The sequence below is a fragment of the Daphnia pulicaria genome, chromosome 7, assembly GCF_021234035.1.
Source record: "Daphnia pulicaria isolate SC F1-1A chromosome 7, SC_F0-13Bv2, whole genome shotgun sequence".
NCBI lineage: Eukaryota > Metazoa > Arthropoda > Branchiopoda > Diplostraca > Daphniidae > Daphnia > Daphnia pulicaria.
In genome coordinates, this window is record NC_060919.1 from 5,410,017 (window position 1) to 5,433,023 (window position 23,007).

The 23,007-nt window shown below is 39.2% G+C and overlaps 4 protein-coding genes and 2 long non-coding RNA genes across 8 annotated transcripts; 2 read left to right on the forward strand and 4 right to left on the reverse strand.

The window, feature by feature from the left end:
* Window positions 1–1,500: 1,500 nt before the first annotated feature.
* Window positions 1,501–2,423, forward strand: LOC124350455. Of its 2 annotated transcripts, none has more exons than XR_006920980.1 (3): window positions 1,501–1,724; window positions 1,905–2,000; window positions 2,212–2,423. It is a non-coding gene; the product is annotated as an uncharacterized LOC124350455 (long non-coding RNA). The 2 variants fall into 2 exon arrangements; XR_006920981.1 differs by having other exon boundaries at window positions 2,222–2,423.
* A 1,897-nt stretch (window positions 2,424–4,320) lies between these two features.
* LOC124349865 (zingipain-2-like) lies at window positions 4,321–6,243 on the reverse strand. Of its 2 annotated transcripts, none has more exons than XM_046800783.1 (8): window positions 6,141–6,243; window positions 5,894–5,999; window positions 5,663–5,806; window positions 5,489–5,593; window positions 5,290–5,423; window positions 4,923–5,222; window positions 4,650–4,749; window positions 4,321–4,525 (listed from the first exon to the last, which is right to left on the reverse strand). In XM_046800783.1, the coding sequence occupies exons 2-8, from the start codon at window positions 5,993–5,995 to the stop codon at window positions 4,409–4,411; spliced, it is 1,002 nt and encodes a 333-aa protein (XP_046656739.1). In that variant the 5' UTR covers window positions 5,996–5,999; window positions 6,141–6,243; the 3' UTR covers window positions 4,321–4,408. The 2 variants fall into 2 exon arrangements, with proteins under 2 accessions (XP_046656739.1, XP_046656737.1); XM_046800781.1 differs by having other exon boundaries at window positions 5,894–5,996; window positions 6,141–6,240.
* Window positions 6,244–9,305: 3,062 nt separating this feature from the next.
* On the reverse strand, window positions 9,306–11,047 carry LOC124349854 (ervatamin-B-like). The gene is made up of 8 exons (XM_046800767.1): window positions 10,931–11,047; window positions 10,760–10,865; window positions 10,552–10,695; window positions 10,354–10,491; window positions 10,163–10,296; window positions 9,792–10,097; window positions 9,612–9,708; window positions 9,306–9,516 (listed from the first exon to the last, which is right to left on the reverse strand). The coding sequence occupies exons 2-8, from the start codon at window positions 10,862–10,864 to the stop codon at window positions 9,403–9,405; spliced, it is 1,038 nt and encodes a 345-aa protein (XP_046656723.1). The 5' UTR covers window position 10,865; window positions 10,931–11,047; the 3' UTR covers window positions 9,306–9,402.
* LOC124350284 lies at window positions 10,567–15,663 on the forward strand. Its single transcript, XR_006920658.1, has 8 exons — window positions 10,567–10,686; window positions 10,745–10,850; window positions 11,967–12,570; window positions 13,452–13,645; window positions 13,720–13,885; window positions 13,960–14,338; window positions 14,423–14,655; window positions 14,781–15,663. It is a non-coding gene; the product is annotated as an uncharacterized LOC124350284 (long non-coding RNA).
* A 1,304-nt stretch (window positions 15,664–16,967) lies between these two features.
* Window positions 16,968–18,403, reverse strand: LOC124349818 (speckle-type POZ protein-like). The gene has a single exon (XM_046800699.1). It carries the CDS (start codon window positions 18,218–18,220, stop codon window positions 17,123–17,125), a length of 1,098 nt encoding a protein of 365 aa, XP_046656655.1. The 5' UTR covers window positions 18,221–18,403; the 3' UTR covers window positions 16,968–17,122.
* A 1,014-nt stretch (window positions 18,404–19,417) lies between these two features.
* LOC124349875 (zingipain-2-like) lies at window positions 19,418–21,527 on the reverse strand. The gene is made up of 7 exons (XM_046800795.1): window positions 21,089–21,527; window positions 20,889–21,032; window positions 20,718–20,810; window positions 20,512–20,648; window positions 20,144–20,443; window positions 19,982–20,075; window positions 19,418–19,915 (listed from the first exon to the last, which is right to left on the reverse strand). The coding sequence occupies exons 1-7, from the start codon at window positions 21,185–21,187 to the stop codon at window positions 19,802–19,804; spliced, it is 981 nt and encodes a 326-aa protein (XP_046656751.1). The 5' UTR covers window positions 21,188–21,527; the 3' UTR covers window positions 19,418–19,801.
* Between the last annotated feature and the right edge of the window lie 1,480 nt (window positions 21,528–23,007).

The window sequence follows — 23,007 nt, forward strand, 5'->3', positions numbered from 1 at the left end:
CAGCAGCAGCAGCGTGTTTGGAATCTGTCCCAGCGCAGCAGCGTAAACTTGTTGTGTATGTTCTCTTGTAGTTGTTGATGAATTGGCCATTCCCATCCAAAAATTCACCGCCCATTGCACGTATATATAAAAATGACAACAGAACTCGCTAAGAGCGCAATAATAATTTGAAGCTCGAAACGGATCTGCCAGCGGGATGAACGTGAGCTCAAGAATTCTCTCTCGACCCAATGGACCCTCTTGCAACCAATTCTCCGAAGGCCTTGGAATCCCTTCCACGGAGCCTCCGGTGCATCACAATAGATTCATTGTGATTCACGGTAGATTATATTCGCCGCATAACAAAAGGAATGATGAAAAAGAATCTTCAAAAATTGAAACTCTGGGTCATTTCGTTGTTATATCATTTCACCTCTCTCAAACTGCTGGCGACCGAATCTCTCTCGGCAGCTGTTTCGTATGGTTACGAAAAGAAAGAAACGAAACAAAAAAGGTTGAAATAAATTTCGGTTTTTGGCGGTTTTTGGTTGGCGAGAAGGAACAAACAAAAACAAAAATATGATGAATTATACATTCTTGATTAGGTTGCAAAAAAATAATTTAATTTGCCGCTACGTCCAGATTTGAGACTCATTCCATCAATCAAGTTTGGAATATCAATGCTGGAATTTGATGTCATTACTTTTTTTTTAACATGTAACGAACGCCCTTCGGTGTTCAAATGCCGAAGTCGGTGAAGGTAAGATCTTACCTGATTTTGTTTCTATCGGATAACGATACGATAAAGCAGTTGACATCAATGCGGGCTAAAAATTTATTTGGCCATCAGCTACGATTCGCTATGCATCGCGAAAAATCTGCAATCGGGTTACACGGGGCAATTTCAAAAGACTGCTGCTGAATGTAGCTATAAAAAACGGAATTATAAAATCAGCGCTGGATTTGACTTTCACTGAGATATGAGGACAAAATGCAGAGGTGTTTTGGCCGATGGCTATAAGACAATGCTCTTAAGCTTTGCCCATCTCCACTTCGCAGCCTGCGCTATGCTTTTATTAGCAATCCATGTCTAGCTCCCTAGTGTCGTTTCGCTAAGACTAATCGCATCAGAAAGCGATTGACATTGATTATATGTGTAAAAGATATCGATTAGCAACTTAGGACTAAGACCATCATTCCCTCTTGGATTCCAAGAGGGTTTTGAAGGGTCTTATTGTGGTGGTTTTGATCTTTAAGTAATTATCTGCGGCTTTCGTACAAATTTTTATTTTTATCTCGACTGTGGTAGGGGGGGGACTCAGTATAACTTGTTGAGACGGACTATTAGATACTAAAATAATACCGAATACCGTCAGCGGTTTTGTCGAGCAAAGGTGAGAAAACCGCTTTGATCGTTTTTGAGCGGGTTGGATTTTGGCGGGAGGGGTTCGATTTTTAATATATCGATATCTTAATCAGGGCTAATTAGAAGATTAGTTTCGTCTGCATCATGGTCTTCATTCGTTGTTTTACTAATTATTAGTTTCGAAAAACTGAAAAAGAGATGTAGCTTTTGTTTAAGATTATAAAGACAACGGAATGATCACTTGTTTTGGAAACGTGAATGGCTGCACGAAAAATATCACAGCAGATAAAATGACAAAAGTCGTGTCAACTCTGGTTGCGTCATCTCTTTATGGAATCGCCAAATACAACTCATGCTGTTTAAAGTGTTTAGCCTACAGGTAAATAAAACTAAGATTTACAGTTACAATGATAATGAAACCTTAAATAGAAGAGTTAAACCTGTTACAAATATGTCAAATGCTATAGATCCTGGTTAGCATTTATCATGTTGTATAAGCTCCCTGCCGATGCATGGCAAACTTTTCTTTTTGCACTTTGTAACCTTTTCCTTTGTGCAGATGTGAGGCCAGAGCCAGCCTTATCATAACCACAAGATATGCAAATTTTGCTTGTACTAGTATTGGCATGTCATCAACAGCAATCTCATCACTTGGGTAATGCTTTCCGTTACTTATATTCCTATGGCCTGCTAGAACCTTTTAATGATGCATGACTTGCTGCACAAATGCAGTGTATTATATGTAAACCTTAAATTATCCAGATTATTAACCATTAGGGTTTACCCACTGTCTCATTTTCCCACTTTTCCTTATACTTGTTGTGTCTGTAAATATTTTTCGTAACCCATTTTCATTTTTTATTTAGATCAATTTAGATAAACAGCTCATCCCTCTTGATAGGAGAAACTTTTCCATGTCAGTCGAGTAACGGAACTCTTCTTCCCCTTTCTTTAAATGTCCTGGTGTACGCCCATGTGAGTGTGGGTGTATTCACAAGGACGCCTTTTTTCCCTATCCCGCCTGGTGGATTCAACTCTTCAGCGGATGGATGGAGCAACTGTAAATGGATGCCTGGCCGTATTTCCCAGGCTTAAAGGTAGGACAAATTCATCTCCATTCTTCCTTTTTGACTATGTGGTGGCGTGGATTATAAATCGTGACAGAGTACGGAGTACGATTACTCTTGAGCTAGGCTTGTTGACTGGAACTGTTTCCTCTTGCTGCTTTTGTTGACTCAGTTAGGGTTCATTAAATAAACTAATTGTTGAACGACTGCATTCAGGCCCTGTTTTGTCTCAAATTCAAAAATATTTAATCTTGAATTGTAGTCTAGAAAATGACCGAGACGGACCTTCCTCGTTTGCATGACATTGTCTTTCATCAGAGTATGTAGCCTAATTACGGGCGATGAGTTCTCAGACTTAACGGCGACTGGTATATTCATTGAACCCCATTCAACTTATGCTCGGCCAACAGAATCCCTTCTGTGCATGGAAAGAGATTCAACGGAAACTTTTGACCGAGTTCAAAACCTCGATTGACAGCTCTACTACAGCTAGGTTTCACCAAATGCCATGAAAGGGTAGTCTGAGAGAGTTTGTCTGTTAGACACAAGACAAAGACCATCGCAGCACGTATACAGCCAGGTCAGACAGTCTACACCAACGCAAGAGCAATCGTTGGCATGCAATCACGTTTCAACGAGCGTTGCAGTTTTGAATATCAAGGCTTGCAACGCCATTATACAGGCCTTGATTTTGAAATAGAAATTTTACAAAAAAACGTGGAATTCAATTTCAATCGGAAAAGGCCTGTTCCTTGATCCGCTCACGCCCAATTTATTCTGTGTTACTCATCTGGAAAACCATACATTTAATCGAAAAACCGAGTTCCCTTTCACACAGTAACTGGTTCCAGCTATTATATAGCGTTTTTATCCAGATTCAAGCCGCTTTACTATATATAGATAGAAGGGGAAAGTGGTCGTTGAACCAGTCACACAACAGTCACCAAATACCGCGAAAATGAGAAGAATTCCAGGTTCACAGGTGATAGTTTGAAAGGAAAAGTATTTTTTTTGTATGTTTTGTTATTGTAAGGGAAACTACATCGTACGTAACATGTGACCAGTTTTGATTCCTGGCTTATCTAGAAATGAAACGTCAAAGACCTAGTAAAGTAAAGGTATAGTCGACATTTTCTAGAAAATTAATTCCTTTTCTGGTACGGAAGTCTAACACAGCGTGAAAAAAAAGTAAAAGTCAACTGAATAAAAATTTTACATCCGAGTCACGTCGTTGAAAGCTGGAAAATTGATCTGCTGAAAACGGCCGCTGGCTTAATCTTACATTATGTTCATATTTCATCGGGTATGTGTTAATTGTGATTCACATTTCCGAAGGCGGTAACCTTGTCCTATTGCTCTGTTAGACGTGTTGCATCATTTACAGCTTTTATTGTCTCAATCCATAAAACTCTACCCAAATTTTTCCCTTATCCGTTGTGGTGAAAGACGGATGATAAGAAAAAATAGGAGCAGTAAAACTCTCTAGTCTCTCGTCTAGATTTAAAAAAAAAAGGTGCTTATACCTTATCGGGCAACTCATTTCTAATATTCAAATGCGGTCCTATCCATCGACAGGCTTCGAAGGGGAATAAAAGACTTTTCAGTGATTGTGTATAGACAGCAGTTCATTGCTTCATCCCGGTCATCATCGTTCGCCAAAGTAGAAAGTCTTTTTTTTAAACAAAAAGAAAGTGTTGTCGTTGCGAGTGGAGATAATGTGCATAGCCAACGGTTAAACATCTTTTTAAATTTAAATTATGAATGAGACTCGTTTCAACATCCGCTCCAAATATTTTTGAAATTATATAGCCTAGGTACCGAAATGAATGTTTTCCCGCAATCAAGATGCTGAAATGCTTTTAATGACTAAATCTGCGCTCCTTTTTTATCTTAAATTTTAAACATCCCCATTGGCTATAAGTGTATTTCATTGATAATAACAAAGCCCGCGTGAATTTGAAATCAGGTGATCAATATTTTATTTTTTTTTCAAAATTTATCCCACAACGTTCGTTGTCGTAGCGTAAGATTCGATAAGGCACAGATTTTTACCTCGCTGGAAGAGAGCGTATCCTCTGGCGCCCCAACCGGTGCCCCACGAATTGCGGATGACCTGGTGATATGCAAATTCAAGAATGTTCACTTTCCCATCGACTCGGTCAATCAATCAAAGCCAATTATCTGCTGTACTCTAGTAGTATAAATGGAATGCGCAATTTTGTTGTTTTTCTTTTTACCCAATAATCGACGCCGTTTAAAGTGCCGTACCCAACGACGGTAATGGCGTGATAACCGATAATGCCAGATTGGCAATTGGGCTCCGCGTAGACGCCAGACCTGTCGAGTCGATGCATAGACAAAAGATTGAGGTCAACCAAGATTTTTGAATGTTGGTTAGACTAGAAAATTCTGCGCATATCGATAAATCAACGAGGTTATTAGCGCGAAAAAAACAAAAAGTGGGATAACGAATGTGAATTAAATCGGAATGATTGTTGGACAACTCTTACCTGTAGTTTTTGAAGGACCTGACGACCGCGATTCCTACTGATAGAAGCTGATTGTTGGCTAGAAGCGTCATCATGGTTTTAGTGTCGTTGCGAGGGACATCCATCACGGGATTGGTCTGCGACACAATGGCCTTCTTCATGCTGGCTTCTTTGTAGCGACAAGTGCCTTTGACTCCGGCGTAAGGATAAGTTGACGAGGCCGATTGACCGACGGCTTTGGTCAGGTATCTCCAAGCTTTGTCCATGTAGCCACCTCTGCAACCCGAGTTAGATTTGTCGCAGTCCACCATTTGCTGCTCACTGTCGAATTAAATAAGCATAATATGACGAACATGTATTGAGGCGCGGTAAATTCAAAATTCCTTACCTGAGAGCTACTTTGGTTCCGTTAACGATGCATTTGCCAAATTCGACTACCGAAGTGGCCGAGAAAGCCCAGCAGCTTCCACAACCTCCTTGGGACTTGACCGGCTGCATGCACTTGTGGGTGCGGTAGTCAATCTTTGCAACAACAACAACAAAAATAATTAGACAGATATTGAGTATGTTTATGGTAATAAACTCACCGAAGTGGGTAGTTGGCGTGTAGGAAATAAATCCAAGTTGCCATTTTTTGAGTTGGACTTACTCGGCAGAATGGCTCCCGTGAACTGTATCATTTCTTCGTCATCCTGTTGAGTGAAATGTACAATGGTACATGTATTCTAATTGGATTCAGCAGCCTTATTCTGTATACATACCATAGCGGAGAACTTGTTGTGTTCCATTCGGTACGTGGCGTCTTTGTTGGAGTTGTGCTGCTCGATCATGGCGTTAGTTACGGCAAAGTTGGATTTGCGCTTTCCATATTCAGCTTTTGTTTGTATGCCTAGCGGGAATTCGACCTTATGAATGCATATAACGAACGCGGTAATATTATTATAGATATAGTTTCTGGTATTTTACATGTGAACAAACTCATTATTATTTACCAGATATTTCTCCCAAGCTTCTTCTAAGTCTGCACTTCCGTCTTGAATTGCAGTCGAGAAGACTACCAATAGTACAGCTACGAAAAATACTGAAGATTCCATTCTACTTGTAAAACAAAAGGGATAATTACGTCGACAATATTACAGTTTTATTATCTTACACTTCTTACACGTCAAACACATCTTACAATATCAGTTTTACTACTATTTTAATTACAGTTTGAGAACATAGAGCAGTTAGACTTACGAACATACGGTAATGAAGTATGGAAATGATATGATGTAGAACAAGACAATCCCAATTTATACGCAATAAGTTACCAATTTAATCCATAGCTGCAATCACTGTTGGTACAGCTGAATGTAAATTAGGACTCTCTATGCGGATGGGTTGAACGATATTTGTTTGATTAGCGCCAACAAGAGACACCTGAGTAAAATCAATATCGCTCAGGTCCGGCTTAAACTACGTCAATCGGCTGATGCACCTGTGCTGTCCGTTTATTCTGTAATTTTTATATTTATTCTGTAAATATTCTATTGAATACTTGATAAGAATCATTTACACTGTGCCATATCACTCGATAGAAATCCGTGCCAATCTTAAGAATTAGGCGCGCAGTTCATACATGGGCAAGCGGCGACTCTCTAGCAAATCCAATTCATCGGCGTTCGATTTTGGCTTGTTAGCATTTTCGGTTGCGTAACCTAATTCTTTATGGAGTTCACTTTGGAATATGCAATTCTGTATATACCCCATTAGGTATATATCACTTTTCCACAGAAAGTCAGTTACATTTCCATTCGACCATACCATAAGCAGACGAAATGTCTCTTTCAATTCTGCGCAAGTCAAAGCCTCGAAGGGAAAGGAACGATCCGGTCATCTCCGGCCATCTGGGTGTGTATACATCTCCATATGAATTACGGATAACCCATGACGCAATCGTTATTCTTATGAATACAAATATTATAACTTGGCTTCAGCTGTGCTTCAACTGTTCGTTTAGCCTCAATTATTTAGCCACTAATTATAGTTCCAGCATTGCGAGAAACTTTGAGAGTGGCGCATAGCCAACAGCAGTGACGGTGTGAAAACCGTGCACTAACGAGTGTTACACAGTGTGTGTGTTGCACGCCGGATATGTCGAAAACAACCCGAGTGTCTAATTATTTGGCTCATTTCCAACCCACAAGTTCACGCCAAAACTCGTGGAAGACAAAGGTTTTGACAACTCCGCCGCTTGCAACAAGCCGTTTGTTGGCTATACAGCAACTTCATCATTGTATTTGCGTCTCTAGGGCCCACTACTATATAACGAGGCGACTATTGGCGCAAAGTTTAGCCCACTTGACTTTGGCCGTCTGCTAAACTCTTGACCAGCATTCCGCTTTTTCTTTCCCGGTGGTCCCAGCTGCTGGATAAGCTGGGCAAATCTAGCAAAATCAAATCTGCAAATCTATTGTCTAGTTTTGATAGTCTCGCCGAATTAGTCTTTTGACCAAGTTAAATATTGATGGCAAAATATGCAGATTTAATTTTGAACGTTATCTATAAGGGTCATTGCGAAATACGTTTGCCCGTTGTCGAGTGAAAGCGAATCAGCTCCCACAGCTGCAGTCCTGTTCTTTTTTTTTGTACCGTTTGTGATGCGTGAATGAGTTGAGTTAGTCAACCTGATTAGCCCTTCACGCTCGATGGCATAATATTTTAAAAAAACACACATTCGAGTATATTATAATAGAATTTGGATTATTCACCATCCAGGGAAAATTCCGAACGGTTAGCATTATAGTCTCATTTACATGAGTGAGAATAATTTGACGAATGGAATGTTCGTCCTTGGCATTCAGATTCGACAATTTCTTGCCTTGCCATAAATAAGAGCAAGGGCGGCATTTCAAATTTGTTTTGTTCTTTTAACTCTTCATCATATCCTGTCAATGAAATAGCTGAGTGAAAGGTTATATTGAATCACCGCGAGTGTAAACGGTACGGAAACTTATAGTTTGAACTCCCTGTATGGTATTATACTTGTTATTCCATTTAGTATAGGCTTGATGACGATTGACGCCTTCTTTAGAGTTTGTGAATTCTGACAAAGTTGATTATATACGCCTTCCATATTCAGGTTTCGTTTGAATGCCCAGTGGGAACTTGACCTTATGAAGCAAACGGATGCATTCAACAAAGTTTCTCATTAACTGGACTCAAATTATTGCAAGAAATTTAAATGAACTTATTCCGGATTATACCATGTTCGCCCAAACCTATGAGGTTAAATTGTTGTTTAGCGATTGCGGTATAGTAATTAAGTGGAAAGTTTATTTTTGATCCCTTTTCGTGCTGTCTAACGAGTCGAATGAACAACCATTGATACATTCCTTTTAAATGAAAACAATTCAATGAAAAACATTCCGTCGAATTTCCACCTTACAAAAAAAATTAAGAATGTCAAATTCGTTCATTAACGAGCACTTAAGCGCAGCGAGAAATGTTTTTCCCATTTGACACAATTTTTTTTTCTTTCATTTTGTCTCATTATCGTTTACAGTTTCATAACGCCAACAGCGGTACTGGTATTTATATATTTTTAAAAAGGCCGAGAGCCAGTCAAGGGCGTGGACGGCAACAGCGCCCCGGTATATGTGTCGCAAGAGCTCGGGTGAATACATCGCCACCACCATTTTCAAATTAGATGTCACGTCAACCTCTTGCGGGATAAAAGAACCGAGGTCGGCACGTACATACAGCCTATTAAAAAACCGCTAGTCCGTGAACTAGAATCTGTATATTTGTCCCTATACATCCAGACTTGTCAGACTGTCCTTGCATTGTTTAAGGCATATACTCGACGGGTGCATTAGGTTCTGCGTGTTTGGTTTTTCCTTTTGGCTTAGAGCCAGTTGGGTTGCTCGTCTAGCCTTAGCTTATTGGCACGGTATGGCCTTCGCTGTCGCACACTCGACCCACTCAACCGTAACTTATTCCTTTTTGTTTAATGTGTTAGCTCTATATACGACATATGACAAAAGAGACAGATAGATAAGAAGTATTGATATGCTATTCGTCTGGCTGGCATCCATCCAAATTCATTACAAGATTGATCAAATGTGTTTTTCTTTACTAAATAGTCCATATTTACGTCAACTAGTAAAAAAATAACTGAGAGGAGAAAAAGTAAAACAAAAACATTTCGCTCCGATTTTCGGTACTCGTGGCAAGGCCAGCGACACATTTTCTCTTTTTACTGGCACCAGATAGTAGTTTCTATATTATTATTATTGTAGAAACGAGTTCGTGTTAGAATAGCAAACCCGTGCTATTCGGTTAATATCAGCTGTTATTGCATTATGAATCAAATTATCAATGCGATCCGTCCTTTATTCAATTTATTTAGATTTTAATGCATTAAATTTCTTTTTTTGTATTGCAGTCAAAAAGATAATTAATGTAGAGAACAAAGATAATTAATACAAGACAGATCATTCGAATATCTGCCAGAATTTTAGGCGACGTTAACAGTCGCCAAGTCTCTTTCGACACCGCACAAGTTGATGCCACGCTGGAAGAGGATGTATCCGGCGTCACCAAACTTAGGCCCCCAAGAATTACGAATAATCTACACAAGTAAAATAATAGGCTATATGTTATCGATTGTTATTCACAAAATCATAATTTTCTGCTGTTTTATAATGAACAAAAGGAATGAATTACCCAATATTTCGTGCCGCCATCAGAAGTCCCGTAGCCCACTGCAGCGATAGCGTGAAGACCTTCTTTCCCTTTGCAGGGAGTGGTGTACACGCCGGATCTAGTCGAAACAGCCCCAGCACCAACACAAATGATTCAGCAATTTGTTTGGAATTTTGTTAATCTTTTCAACACCAACGGTACCTGTAGTTCATAAATTTGTCGGTAACTCCGACGCAAACTGCGACGACCTTCCCTCTGGCCAGCAACCTCATTACGCCATTTACGTCTCCCTTTTGAAGAGCGACGATAGGATTGGTGGCAGCTAGTTTAGCTCCTTTACTCTTATTCTTGCAGGTGGGCCCTCTCACTTTCGTCGCACCCGACACGTAAGGGTAGCCAGCGGAGTGAGCCTGGCCACCGGCTCTGATGAGGGACTTCCAATACTCGTGATAGGATCCACCTCCGCATCGCCTATCTGCAAAGTCGCAATCGACGATTTGCTGCTCGCTGTTCACCAGGGCAAAAGAAATGAGCTGAATCAATTGGAAAATTATCTTGTCCAAGTTATATACCTGAGATTGACCGGCGTTCCTGATTTCATGCACTGGGCAAATTCAACGACCGCAGTAGCTGCGAAGGCTGAACAGCTTCCACACGCACCTTGATTTTTCACGGGTTGCATGCATCGGTGGTTACGGTAGTCAACCTGGCAAACGTTGTTACGTCATTACTCCCGCTGATTGATTTACCCGCACGAACTTACGGAGCTGGACAGATTTCGGAGAGTGCTGAGATCGTCGTCTTCTTCGACCAGTCCAGTTTCAAATCCCAATTCTTGGTAAAGAGATTTGGTCGAAGCGAGAGTGTTGTTTAGTAAGTACTTTTTACGTTCCTCGACGTCCTAGAAATTTGCATTGCAAATTAGCATATGACCAAAATGACAAATAAGAAATTCTAATACCAAAACAGAGAATTCGTTGTGTCCCATTTGATACGTGGATTTCGGATCGGCGTTGTGTTCTTCAATGATGCTGTGGATCCTCTCGAAGTTGGATTTGGACTTTCCATATTCAGCTTTGGTCTTGATTCCCAACGGGTACTCTTTCTTTAAAATTACTTACAACATTTTATTGAATGCCATTCTTTTTCATCAGGCTATAAAGTTTTACCAAATATTGTTGCCAAGCGTCTTCCACGTCGCCGTACTGAACGTACGTACACGTAACCCCACAGACAACTACCAGCAAGGCGATAAGGAAGGTAAATTTCGACATTCTACATAAATTTAACAAATCACCGATAAAATGATGATATTTTACAATATGCAAAAAAGGACTTACCTCCAGTCCGAGAAGAGCAGAATAGGCAGATGAGTCCGTTACCGGCGATTTTTATAGGTCCGATTATTGATTCAATGCAACCAGGTGTCCATCTGTCATCAATTTCCGATTTGGTGGACGTGGCTTTATATATGGCATTCACGAAATCGTTAATTTTACACCTACGTACCTTATTTTATACGCTATGTAGTCCGCATCTGTCAGCAGCAAACAAATAATGAACCCACAATTAATAGTTCACAGGTCTGTGTCATTATTGATACAGCTCCTTCCGAGTCAGCTGTTTTGCCATAGCGCACTTCAAATAACTTTCCGAATTAGTCCAATGACCTATCAGAGGTTAAGCTTGATCATAAATTCAATTCTAATTAAAATTTTCGAAAAGACTGTGTATAAACAGCGAAGCCAATTTAAACAAAAAGCCGAAGGACATGGGCGTTGCGTTCTCAGTGACCCGTGAAGGAGAAAACGGGGTCCATTCCAGGATTTTTTACAATTGGACGAATGACAATAAATATGTAAGACTGTCGGCAACGCCAAAAAATGAAAAACAACTTTGCAACTGAAAACGAAAAAAAAAAAAACAATCGCGCTGATTTTTGATTAATTAATTATTGCAGCTCTGTACATGGCACGAATGATTTATGATAATGTGAAATGCCGAGTGCATATTATATCTTTCGAAATCAAACGCATTTGAAAGTTTATTCAGTCTAGTGATTTGACAATACTTTCTATAAGAAGTCTTGAATGACAGTTTGGATTACGTGCCATAGACAAGGCCATATCGTCACCCCCTGTTACTTTTGCGATAGAGGGTAGCATATAGCTTTACAGTTATCAAACAACCTGTTCTCCGGAGCAAAGTAAAAAAACAAACAAACCAGTACTACTGTCTCATATCAATTCTTTTTTTTTTCTGAATCAACATGTCACAAACTGACTGGCGTTGCGCTCTGATGTCGTATTTTCTATGATTTCCCATTGCGCGTCTGTGTTAATAAATACTGAAAAATGATTTTTTTATTTTTTTCAGCCGAGCTGCAATCAGTTTTCCTGGCCGTGGGCGACAGTTAATATCCGGTTGTAACTATTTAGATAGAACTGGTTTTCTTCTGGGCGTGGCCTTTTTTTAGTTTGTTATTTTACCCTTTAACGGCACATCTTTTTTTAATGTGAAGGTTTAAGTTAATGCCTCTTTCCTACATAATGTTATTTGAAAGTGGCAATTTTTAAAAAAATATTTTGAAATTGAATTCGCAAATTTTTGAATAACTCGATAAACATTAAAAACTATTTTGTGTGTCATTGCCCAAGGCAGTAAAGGCGTAAAGACCTTCGGTCGCCTTTGCGGTGATTGTTGAACGCACCCGACCTATTTGTGAACGATGATTGGCAAATATTCAAAAAAGATTTCACGCACTCTGCACATTTACTCAATCCCGAATCGGTCGCTAACTCCAACACACAATCTGCACTAGTCACTTCCAAGGCCGTCGAATCAAACCATTTTCGTCTCTTTTCTTCGAGAGCAGAGAGAGATAAGAGTTTTGTTGAAGAGTTTCGCTCTCTTGTTTTGTTCAAACAAGTGCTGGGTCCTTCACTTTTCGGAGCCCTGGTTTTCCCAGATCACGTAACCAGTAAGTTTAGCATCAAAGGTGGCTGGGCCAATCAATACCTACGTTCCAATATTAATGGTAAAAGTCGTCGCCCCATTTTCTATCGGTAAAATCGCAGTCTGTTGCGCAATTGAATTTTCACGAAAATTTAAATCAGCACTGGCTGGTAATTTCTGAGTATCGATATAGATCTAGGCTGTGGTCGAAGCGATCGAAACTAATGTTCAACTAACACATTTTGCCCGTTTTTCAATTTTTAGGGAATATTGAGGAAAGTTTCTATCATAATGGAGAGGCGATTGTGTCCCGTCGTGCATGTATACACTTCATTGTTCTAGTAACGGAGTCAAAGCCGTTATTGTTCGAGTCGAGCTAGAGATCTTAAACAAATGACGTTGTTGCTACGGAAGCCGATTATAATCGTCGTCTCCGGGTTCACTGATTAATTAAGACATCAAAGAGGATGAGCTTCTATGTCAATTGTTCATGGCCGACCTCTAAATGCTGTGGGGTAGCAGATCTGTGATCTAATCTGGGGTACACTGACAGCTGTCACTTGAAGACGGTGTCCATTGACTTGACGTTATTATTCATCTTCTGTTTTAGCTGGAATAGAAGGGCGATCCTGCGTATGTATCGTTTCTCATCTCTTTTGTTCTCATTTCTTTTAAGATTTGGAGAACAGGTGGAAAAGCTCTTGCAAAAAGCAATAAAGTATGCGGGTCTAATCGATGGGAGTTTTGTAGATGGCAATGGCAATGCAGATTTTTAGTTGATGTGAATTGTGAAACGAATTATATCTCAATTGCTTTAAATTATTCCAACAAGAATTTTTTAAAAAGAAAAAACAAAATTATGTTTATTGTTATTTATTTAATTATATTTGGCAAACATTTTATTAGTTGGCGGGAAAATTCAGAAATCGGCAATGGCAACATTGGTTCTTCCCAGTTCTTTTCTTCTTCAACTAATCAGTCTTCACAAATGAGATGAGGAATTGAGGATAGTTTGCTGGTTCATTTTAATCTTTGGCCATGCCTCGGTTACTCAAAACTCAGCGTTTCGTCTAGGCTTCCAACTCATCATGGTGTTTCCCGTAAGTTTAAGTAATTGCAATGCTAGATCGTTAGATTGTAATAACTACTAATCAGCACCAAATAATCCGTTTAGGTAATGTTGTTTTTGTTCCTTGATTGTCCAAAATCAGTGGCCCCGTCCCCTTAGTACACGTGGTCGTGGCCTATACTCCCGTGCCATTCATGTGGTAAAGCAGCCAAGTCAACGAAATGCTGAAATCATCCCAGAACTCCAACGTAACATCTGCACCAGAAGTGAGGTATGGACTGTTTCATTTGCACTGCACTTGCACTATGTTATGTACGAGTCTTATGAGAACATTTCCCTGTGTAGCATTATTAGGGCAATTGTTACATTGATCACTTACAACAGCTCAAGCTATTGGCAACATCAACCCCTATATACCTGAACTACTGAACCTGGGCTACCCAAAAGAGCAGAAATACCCACCTCCAGTTTACACGTGGATCAACACTGACCACAACTTCTTATCTGGCAACAGTCGAACAAAGTTGGTGTTAAAGAAAACCACTAGCCAGTGAGAAGAATGTCGACATTAGCGACGAAAATTGCTGACTCAACGAGCCAGCCCAGTTTTGGCCTACATGTACCAGAGTTCGAGAAAACTGGAGATTCTTTTATACTACCTGCTGGCTCACTTGGAAACCGAGTGCAAACAAATTTAAATCAATCTTCAGACATGAGACACTGGGTATAACTTATGAAACTCTTAATTATGTACATATTTTAATGAAATTTTCCCCCTTGTCATCTACAGTTTTTTTTCTACTTCCAGGTTCATTTGGGACTGGTATAAATGCAAATAACACTTCTCCCATAAGAGCCGCTGTTGAAATTGTGTGTTTCGAGTGTCATCTCTTCGAATTCTATTTTCTTAATGGAGAGGTTATTAGCTACTACCGAGCGACGAGAAATATTAATATTTCTTCCGGACGAGAATTTCCACTGTTAATCAATTAGGCAAGCAAGGTACCTACTCAGGTGTAAACGGATCGATCCTTAATGAAAGTGAGTCTTATTATAAAACATAATCTTTATTTTTCATCCATTAATTTGTCATACTTCTTAATTTTGTTACCTTATATGTGTGTGATCCTGCCATCTGCGTGGGAGGATATTTTTCGACAAACCAGCAGACATGTGGAGCGGAATTCCGGCACTGCATCCTCCTCTTCTCCACTTCTTCCCTTTTCGCTTTCCCTCCGTCCTTATATGTGAATTTATTCACAAGGGCGCTTATTCCTCCTACTCCTTTCACTTGTGGTGCTAATGGATGCATCCATACCAATACTGTTACGGAATCTAAGAGGATTTGGCCGTCGGCTGAAGGTAACGGCTCAAATTTTAATTAAAATCCTGAGGTGCTGGATGAAGCATTGACTGCGGGATGGGTTGTTTTTTCCGATTTTTCTTCTTTTAGCGTTCTTCTAACATTTTTTTTTCATCCACTGGCGCAACGTTACTCTCTGCCTAGCATTACTGAAATCTTCCATTTCCATCCAGGCATGTCAAACACTTTCAGTTGGAAAGATTGAGGCTTTCATTTGTCATTTTCTATTCCAGTGGCTATTTGCGATTTAATCCTTTTTTAAAATTGGTTTTTCCTCCAGTGAGTCTTTTCAAAATTCAAAATAACAATATTGAGTAATAGATAATGGGTTCCTTTTCAATGTGTGTCGCTTGCTTCTGCCCATGTATTTTTTTTACTATTTGCTGATGGCACAAGTTTGTAGCCATTTCAGTGAGTTATTTTCCATGGGCGATCTGGGGTTGATTTTAGTGACAAGTTGAGTCGTCATCCACTCTGCAGAAGTTTCTAGACATGGTACTTGAACATTCAACTTTAAAAATCAGTGTTGAAAACTTTGAATTCCTTGCGATACCAGTAACTACCTCACGTGCACGGTATTAATGAACCTGGTTCCCTTTTCGTATGATTTCACTTGCAATTAAACAAATAATGAAATAAATAAATAACCAGTGAATGGAGAATTTCATAGATAAGTCACTATAGCGTAACCAATTTTGACCATCTCCTCTACAGCTCCCTGCAGAATTTTATCTCGTCTTAGATTTTGTACCAAATTTAGTCGAATTTTAGTCAATACATGAAATACCTTTTCAGTAGATTATCATGGCCTATCGTTCAATACGAGAGTACATGTTTTTGCGTATTTTTGTATCCTTGAACTTCGCAACCATTTTATACTGTTTCTTTATTTGTACCCCAAGTTTTATGGTAGCTTAAGTTGATTGTATCTAAACCGAGTGAAGCGGAAGGAAGTGCGTTGAACTTGAATTGCTTGACAGCGAGACATTTTTATCGTTTCACTACCTATATTATAGTGTAGACAGATAAGTTTTCACGCTCGCATGTTTTCCTTTTTCTCAAGCTATGTCATGATCAGTTTTACTAAGTGGGAGTGACACTAAACTTTTCTTTTTGTTCACTTATAGGATGTCATGCTTCTATCAATGATTCAGCTATCGTGTGGAAAGAAAAGAGCGTCCTTGGTGTCACCTTTCCAGACGAGCTGCAATCTATTTAAAGGTAGGAAGTTTTTATAAATTCTATTCCATCGTGGTATAAGAAACTTAACCAAGTAATAATATTCTTTTAACTCATTAACTCATGATGGGTTGCGTTAATCGTTAATGTACTTCTATAATAGCAAATTTCTTTTTATTAGTTTCGTGTTTATCCAAATCGTGCTGTCACGTGTTATGTAAACGCTGTCTAAAATGCGGGCTCACATTTTTTTTTAAAATTTTCTATAGTGTTATTTGAGTGAAGCTTTTTTCGATTGGAGAAATAGTTTCGTTTGCTTCTGTAAAAATCCAGTCGAGCGTAAATTTATCGGTCGTACCAGTTAAGTCAGTTACTCGGTTGGCATAGTCTGTCGCGTTGGAAACGAAAATTGGATGGGCTTCCAAAGCGCAAATTTGTTTTGTTGTCCGAAGAGGCGCCGCTTGTTGTTTTGTATCTGTTATTTTGTTACAGAGGCGGCATGTCTCGCGGTACCTATGCTTTCAAAACAAAATAGAAAACTTTTTTTTCCCGCAGTGTCTTTTTTTAGAGTTGTGTCTCGTAATCTTGGCGTGCGTTTCTAGATCCAAAGATGGACTTGCGAATTATTAGTTCGGCTTCGGTTTGTAGCCAGTTATCAAACAAGCGAAAGCTGCGTACCTAACAGTTGGACCCGGCAAATAGTCACAATTTGATGTCTGGGTCCATCCATCCATCCAAAACCGTCCAACCAACATGTACTCGCGTAACATGTTGGTCTATAAAAAGTGTTCAAACAATCTGAAACAATCAATCGACTCAATATCTTTGTAATGTATTCCTGAATGGCAAATTCACATGATGAAACAAAACATACAAAATTACAGCTTCTTGATTTTAACGTAAGAAAAAATGTTTTTTACGTTCTTGCCTCGAGAACAGATAACCAGCATTTTTTTCGAAAGATATTTAAACAGTAGACTTGACAAGCTCCTTCAGCATCTTGAAACACTGCTCCGGATGACTTTGTTCTGCCTTTTCCCATTCGTCCGTCGCCATCACTTCGCCTGAGAAACGACGAAAAAATTCGACCGCATACTTCTTCAAATTAAACGCTGGATGGTGTTCATCGGTGATTACAAGTAATTCCAGACAATTTTTTGCCGACATTCGATGAATAAATTGAGTCTCACATTCTATTTTTAACTGTTCCAACAGATATTTATCAGCGGCTGCAAGTATTCCAGCAGACATCTTCCCCATCGTTGATTCCGACAGACGGCCAGTGTAGATGAAGCGGAGGATTTCGTTGAACACGTCTGGCTCGACGTCTTCAACTTCGATTTGGTTCGTCAAATTTTCTTTAGTTGGATGTTCAAACATAGCGGCAAAAACTGTGCTTCTTGTTGCCAAAATGTTCTTGTGAGCTTTAAATTTTCGTCCACGGACATTCACGGTGATGTCAGAAAACTTCATGTTTTCGTAGAGTTCTTCTAGTTGAGCAACTAGTTGATCGCTGTTGTTGAATGGCTTCTTATGAAAATTTGCTTCTGTAGACGACTTGCCTGACAACACAAACCTGGTTGGAATTAAATTTTCAATCTCACAGTATATGATAAGTTGTCCATTTACGAAACAATTAGATTCCACTAGAGATGTTTTCTCTATCTGAAAAACACAATAAGGTAAACTTGTCTGCTTTGGCAAATAGTGTTGTTGCGGGAAAATCTTTTCACGGTTTTTATTCGAAATTGAAATCTTCACTCTGACAGGACTACCTGTTTCTTTTTGAGAAGGTATCGACAGATCGATTTTTATGTCGGGGTCCATATCGTAAAAGTGCAGAATCCATTTCGGATCACCGATTTTTTCAGGAGAAAACTCAGATGAACGATACTCTCCCCAGTCTTTAAAAGATTCTACAAAAGCTAGTCGTTTGATGGTCCACTCAAAATCTAATGTAGTAATTTGGTTCTTCGTTTGGCACCAATTTGATACCATGTATGGTGGTGGCAACATTTCCATGTGTGTTTCTACATTCGCTTTTTTTACTTGATGGTCACTCATTTTAACTTGGAAACTAATGAGAGCTGTAGCAAATTTAGGTGCGATAACCTCTATAGAGCCGAGGACCCTTTCGTAACGGCGTACAAAAACGACTGATAGACTGACTAATAACAGGCCAAGTGGGCAACCAATGAACCAAAGGACGACGCGGAATTGTCGAAAGGGAGCGTCCACATAAAATACGTCAAGTGATTTTACACTTTTAGCGCTTTTTTTACCCCCTCCCTCGCTTGGTCGTAGCATGTAACAAAAAGCTAAACCCCTTCCTTACAATACGTCACAAAATGCTTGACCCCCCCCCTTTTTTTAGAAGAAATAACGTGTCTAAGCTTGTTTTTTCTCCCCCATGTCACGCTCCCAAGGCCGAAAATTAAATGTTGTTCTTTCCTAGAGAAAACTTAAAGCGTTTCCCAAAACCCCGGATCATAATCACCTATCCCTCTTTCTACTCCTTTCACTTGTGTTGCTTTATATTGGATCAATCCTTGCCGAACATTTTATCAGTCAGCGTGGCAATTCATAAATTGGGAACTTTGGTCCACAATTAGAATTGTTTGTTAGACCTGTTAGTTACAGGTCTCACGTAAATTCGGTGGCCGTTCGGCTACTGGGCATGTCGGCCACAGGTTTCCAGCTAAGCATGGTATTTTCCTGAAGTTCGATTAATTGCAATGTTATATCGTTAGATTGTTATAAGCATTAATTATTACCAAAAAGTTCGTCTACGTTTTTCGATTGCCCAAATTGTCAGTTCGTGCTATTCACTGGTGCCCCATCCTCTAACACGTGGTCATTGCCTGCTGCTTGCCATGCAGGTGGTAGAAACAAAGCAGCCAAGCCAAAGAAATGTTGTTTTCGATTTAGAGTTCTTAATTCTTTTCTGCTTATGTTTTTTTTTTTTTTTTTTTCGTAATGTTACTCTCTTCCTAGCATTACTAAGATCTTCCGCATGCCATCATTGGATTAATTGATTTCTTTTTCTGAGAAGTCTTCTTTGGAAGAAGCTAGTGACTAATTTATTAATTGCTCTGTTAGTAGCCGAAGAATTTGAGATAGTATAAGAGGTTAGTATAACATTTTTTTCCATAGATGTATCGTAAACAACCATTATCAAAGAAAAATGATTTTCATAGAAAATTGGGGAGGAGTGCTCAATTAAGATTACAAACTAAACACAGGAATCAGGGGGATGGCAACTAAAAACAAATGTCTCCTTTGGCTCCATTTTTCATTTTTGTAAGGAAGAAGCAAAATTACATTGAAGAAATCTTCCGCAGAACTAAATAACCTTGTTCGTTTCACTAGCTAATAAGTGTTCATTATGTATAGTAAAAAATCCGAAGAAATCACGAGATACCTAAAACACTACTTATTTAGATATTCTTGGTTATATCTGTATTCTTGGTCGACACATTTTTTAATTGATCTGAACAAGAGATTTCCCAAGCTCCTTCACAGCATACTATCAACGGAAAGACTCACTGTGCGGTGCAGATATTCTCCCATAATTGTATTGCACGTTAACATTAATGAGGAAACTAGAGAATTTATGGATTAGGATATAGAGTAAAGGAAATCTGATTAAATTACGTTAGCAGTGCGAACGCATCTTTCAATCATGCACAAATCGACACCTCGCTGAACAAGAACGTAGCCGGCAGCTCCCCACTTATTACCCCACGAATTACGTACGACCTTGTTTAAATTAATTAGAAAAATGTAGTTGTTACAAATGACATGCAATTTTGTTTTCGTATTTACCCAATAATTAACGCTATTCTGAGTGCCATATCCGACGATGTTCATAGCGTGAGCCCTTCTGGGAACGCAATTGTTGTCGTTAAAAACTCCACTTCTGCATGTCGCAAGCAATTAAATATTTTAAATGTCATTTTTTCTAAATATTTTCTTTTGATCATTTACTTGTAGTTCATGAAACTATCAGGCAGTTGCATATAAATGGAAAGGATTCGTTTTCCCGACAAGATGCTCATCATGGCCTTTGTATCTCCTGCTGGAACCCATCGTACAGGATTTGAAGAGGAAATTTGAGCTCCAATCGTCATATTCCGTGTGCTAAACTTGCAATCTCCAGCCTTAGCTGTGTAAGGGTAGGATTTTTCGTCAGTTTGGCCGCAGTTGGAAGCCAAGTATTGCCAAGCCTCGTGTTCCCATCCGCCAGAGCAGCCGTTAGCCCGGCTGCAGTCTATTATCTGCTGCTCGCTGATAAGCAGTAAAAAGGTATTTTAATAATTCATAATCATTTTAAACCATTCATAAGTTTGTGTTACCTGAAGTCGAGACTCTTTCCTCCTTGTTTTTTACATTTTCCGAATTCGACGACTGCAGTGGCGGAATGAGCCCAGCAACTTCCACATCTACCTTGGTTCCTTACCGGCGGCATGCACGAATCAGTACGGTAGTCAACCTGAATAAAATTTTCTAATTCAATTTAACGAACTTGAATTTCCTGTCTACAGTAGTACAACAGACTTACTCTGCTCAGTTGTCGCTCAGAGAAGAGACCAGGCAAATTGGAAGGTGGGACCGGTTCAAGTGCTCCGAAATAAGATTGCTGTTCGTCTTCAGTCTTTAAAATGAACAAGGGAAGCAGACTTCAGGGATTAGGGTTTACTTTACGGAAAGATTTAAAGTGGTAAGTAATTACCATAACTGAGAAGGCATTGTGGCCCATTTTGTAAGTGGCGTTTGTTTTAGAGTTGTGCTCCGTAATCTTAGCATGCGTTTCTTCAAAGATGGATTTGCGTATTCCTAATTCGGCTTTCGTTTGAACTCCTAACGGGAATTCGTCCTTTGGAGTGAAAGTATTTGTGAAATTAGTTTATTGTACAAAACATTTACAAGTACCTGATATTTCTTCCAAGCGGCTTCCATATCGTCGGAAGCTTGGATATTAATTGCCCCACAAATAAGGACTAAGGTGAGAACGCAAAAACTTTTTGCCATTTTTATTTCGGTAAAGAGAATTGAGCTAACCAACAATCAGGAAATAATCGGTAAACGAAAAATTTCTGTACACGATTTCCAAAAATATTTAAAATAAGGTGTACAAAAAGGAGTGCAGTTTGATGCGTGCGAACCCCTCGGGTGTTAATTTTGGACTCGTTAACAGAGTACGAAATGGTGATTAGCATACACGTATCGATAGCTTTACTACGAAATCCTTGAAAAGTACTATTTGATGTGGAATTGTAGCCAGATATCAAACAAGCGAAAGCTGCGTACCTAGCAGATGGACTCGGCAAATAGTCACAGTCTGTTGGCTGGATCTGTCTATATGGGTTTAACTATATTGTTGACAAAGGTTCAGTCCAGCCCTTCAACTCGCAGCTTTCCTGTATTCTATTCACAACCGTAAAAAACTCAATGTCACAATTTTCTGCCGACGTTTTATGAGAAAATTGAGTCTCGCATTCCATTTTTAACTTTTTCAACAGATATTTATCGGCGGCTGCAAGTATTCCAGCAGACATCTTCCTCATCGTCGATTCCGACAGACCCCCAGTGTAGATGAAGCGGAGGATTTCGTTAAACACGACCGGCTTGACGTCTTTAACTTCGACTCAGTGGTTAGTTTAATTTTCTTTTGTTTGGTGCTCAAACATCGCGGGAAAAAATGTGCTTCTTGTGACCAAAATGCTCTTGTGGGCTTGAAACTGACGTCCACGGATGTTAAAGGTAAAGTCTGAAAATTTCATAGTTTCAAAGAGTTTTCCAGTTCGGCAACTAGTTGGTCGCTATTGTTGAACGGTTTCTCATGGAAATCGGCCTCTGAAGACAACTTGCCTGATAGTATTGCGGGTCTCTTTGGAATGAAAGTTTCGATCTCACGGATCTCACAGTATATTGTAAGCTTCTTCTGCTTGTAAGTATATTCATTAAACACCTAGAATTCGCAAAAAAAAATTACTCGATTTGAAAAACACCGTGTGGTAAACGTGTATGCTGTGGTAAACAGTTTTGTTGCGGGTAAATTATTTCGCGTTTTTTATTCGAAATGGCAATCTTCACTCGGACGGGATTACCTAATGGATTGTTGGGATTTCTATTTCCAGGTTGACCTTGATATTGAATCCCTCGTCAAACAATCGCAGAATCTATTTTGAACCTGTGGTTTTTTCGTGAAAAAATTCAGATGAACGATAGCTTCCCCAGTTTTCAAACGTTTTAAAGAATTCAAATTGGTTAATGGTCCACTCAAATTTTAACTGCTCAACTTTGCCGCAACTTCATTCTGCGTTTGGCACAAAACTATGCCACTTGGTGGTGGCAGAATTTCAAACTGCGTTTCCACAGCTTCTTTATTTTGTTCGTCGCTCATTTAAACTGAAAAACAAATGAGATTTATTCCGGATTATTCAGAACTTTTATGTAATTCAGCTTTGATTGACACTTGATACAAACAACCCTTTGTTAACAAAGAACAAAAACGACTGAGATGGCTTGCCGTCGCCACTAAGACGACGGAAGATAAAGTGGAGTCGTCGAATAGCGAGAAGAATCGTCGTTGATATTTTTTTATTATTATACATATATTTTTTTAAATTTTTGTCAGGTGACGTTTTTTTTTTAGCAAGACCCCTAACGACTGCAATTTACAAAGTTTAACCAGTAAAATTCAATAATACTTGGATGTCAGCAACCCAGCGCAACCCAGCATTAAAAGTGAGTTTGAATTTAAACCACAACTTTTTAGTTCTTAGAGAAATCTTTGTCTTTCTTTGCATGAACATTGAACAACATAACCGATTGTTATATACAAAATA

What these genes read in the sequence shown, in the direction of transcription:
- LOC124349875 (XM_046800795.1), bottom strand. Translation starts at nt 21,187, where the DNA reads ATGGCAAAAAGTTTTTGCGTTCTCACCTTAGTCCTTATTTGTGGGGCA. An exon ending in CCGCTTGGAAGAAATATCAG is followed by an intron (nt 21,033 to 21,088) that starts GTACTTGTAAAT and finishes TTCACTCCAAAG; the next exon opens with GACGAATTCCCGTTAGGAGT. An exon ending in CTGAGCGACAACTGAGCAGA is followed by an intron (nt 20,649 to 20,717) that starts GTAAGTCTGTTG and finishes AATTTTATTCAG; the next exon opens with GTTGACTACCGTACTGATTC.
- LOC124349865 (XM_046800783.1), bottom strand. Translation starts at nt 5,995, where the DNA reads ATGGAATCTTCAGTATTTTTCGTAGCTGTACTATTGGTAGTCTTCTCG. An exon ending in AAGCTTGGGAGAAATATCTG is followed by an intron (nt 5,807 to 5,893) that starts GTAAATAATAAT and finishes TGCATTCATAAG; the next exon opens with GTCGAATTCCCGCTAGGCAT. An exon ending in ACAACAAGTTCTCCGCTATG is followed by an intron (nt 5,594 to 5,662) that starts GTATGTATACAG and finishes TTCACTCAACAG; the next exon opens with GATGACGAAGAAATGATACA.
- LOC124349818 (XM_046800699.1), bottom strand. Translation starts at nt 18,220, where the DNA reads ATGAGTGACCATCAAGTAAAAAAAGCGAATGTAGAAACACACATGGAA.
- LOC124349854 (XM_046800767.1), bottom strand. Translation starts at nt 10,864, where the DNA reads ATGTCGAAATTTACCTTCCTTATCGCCTTGCTGGTAGTTGTCTGTGGG. An exon ending in ACAACGAATTCTCTGTTTTG is followed by an intron (nt 10,492 to 10,551) that starts GTATTAGAATTT and finishes GCAAATTTCTAG; the next exon opens with GACGTCGAGGAACGTAAAAA. An exon ending in TCCGAAATCTGTCCAGCTCC is followed by an intron (nt 10,297 to 10,353) that starts GTAAGTTCGTGC and finishes AACGTTTGCCAG; the next exon opens with GTTGACTACCGTAACCACCG.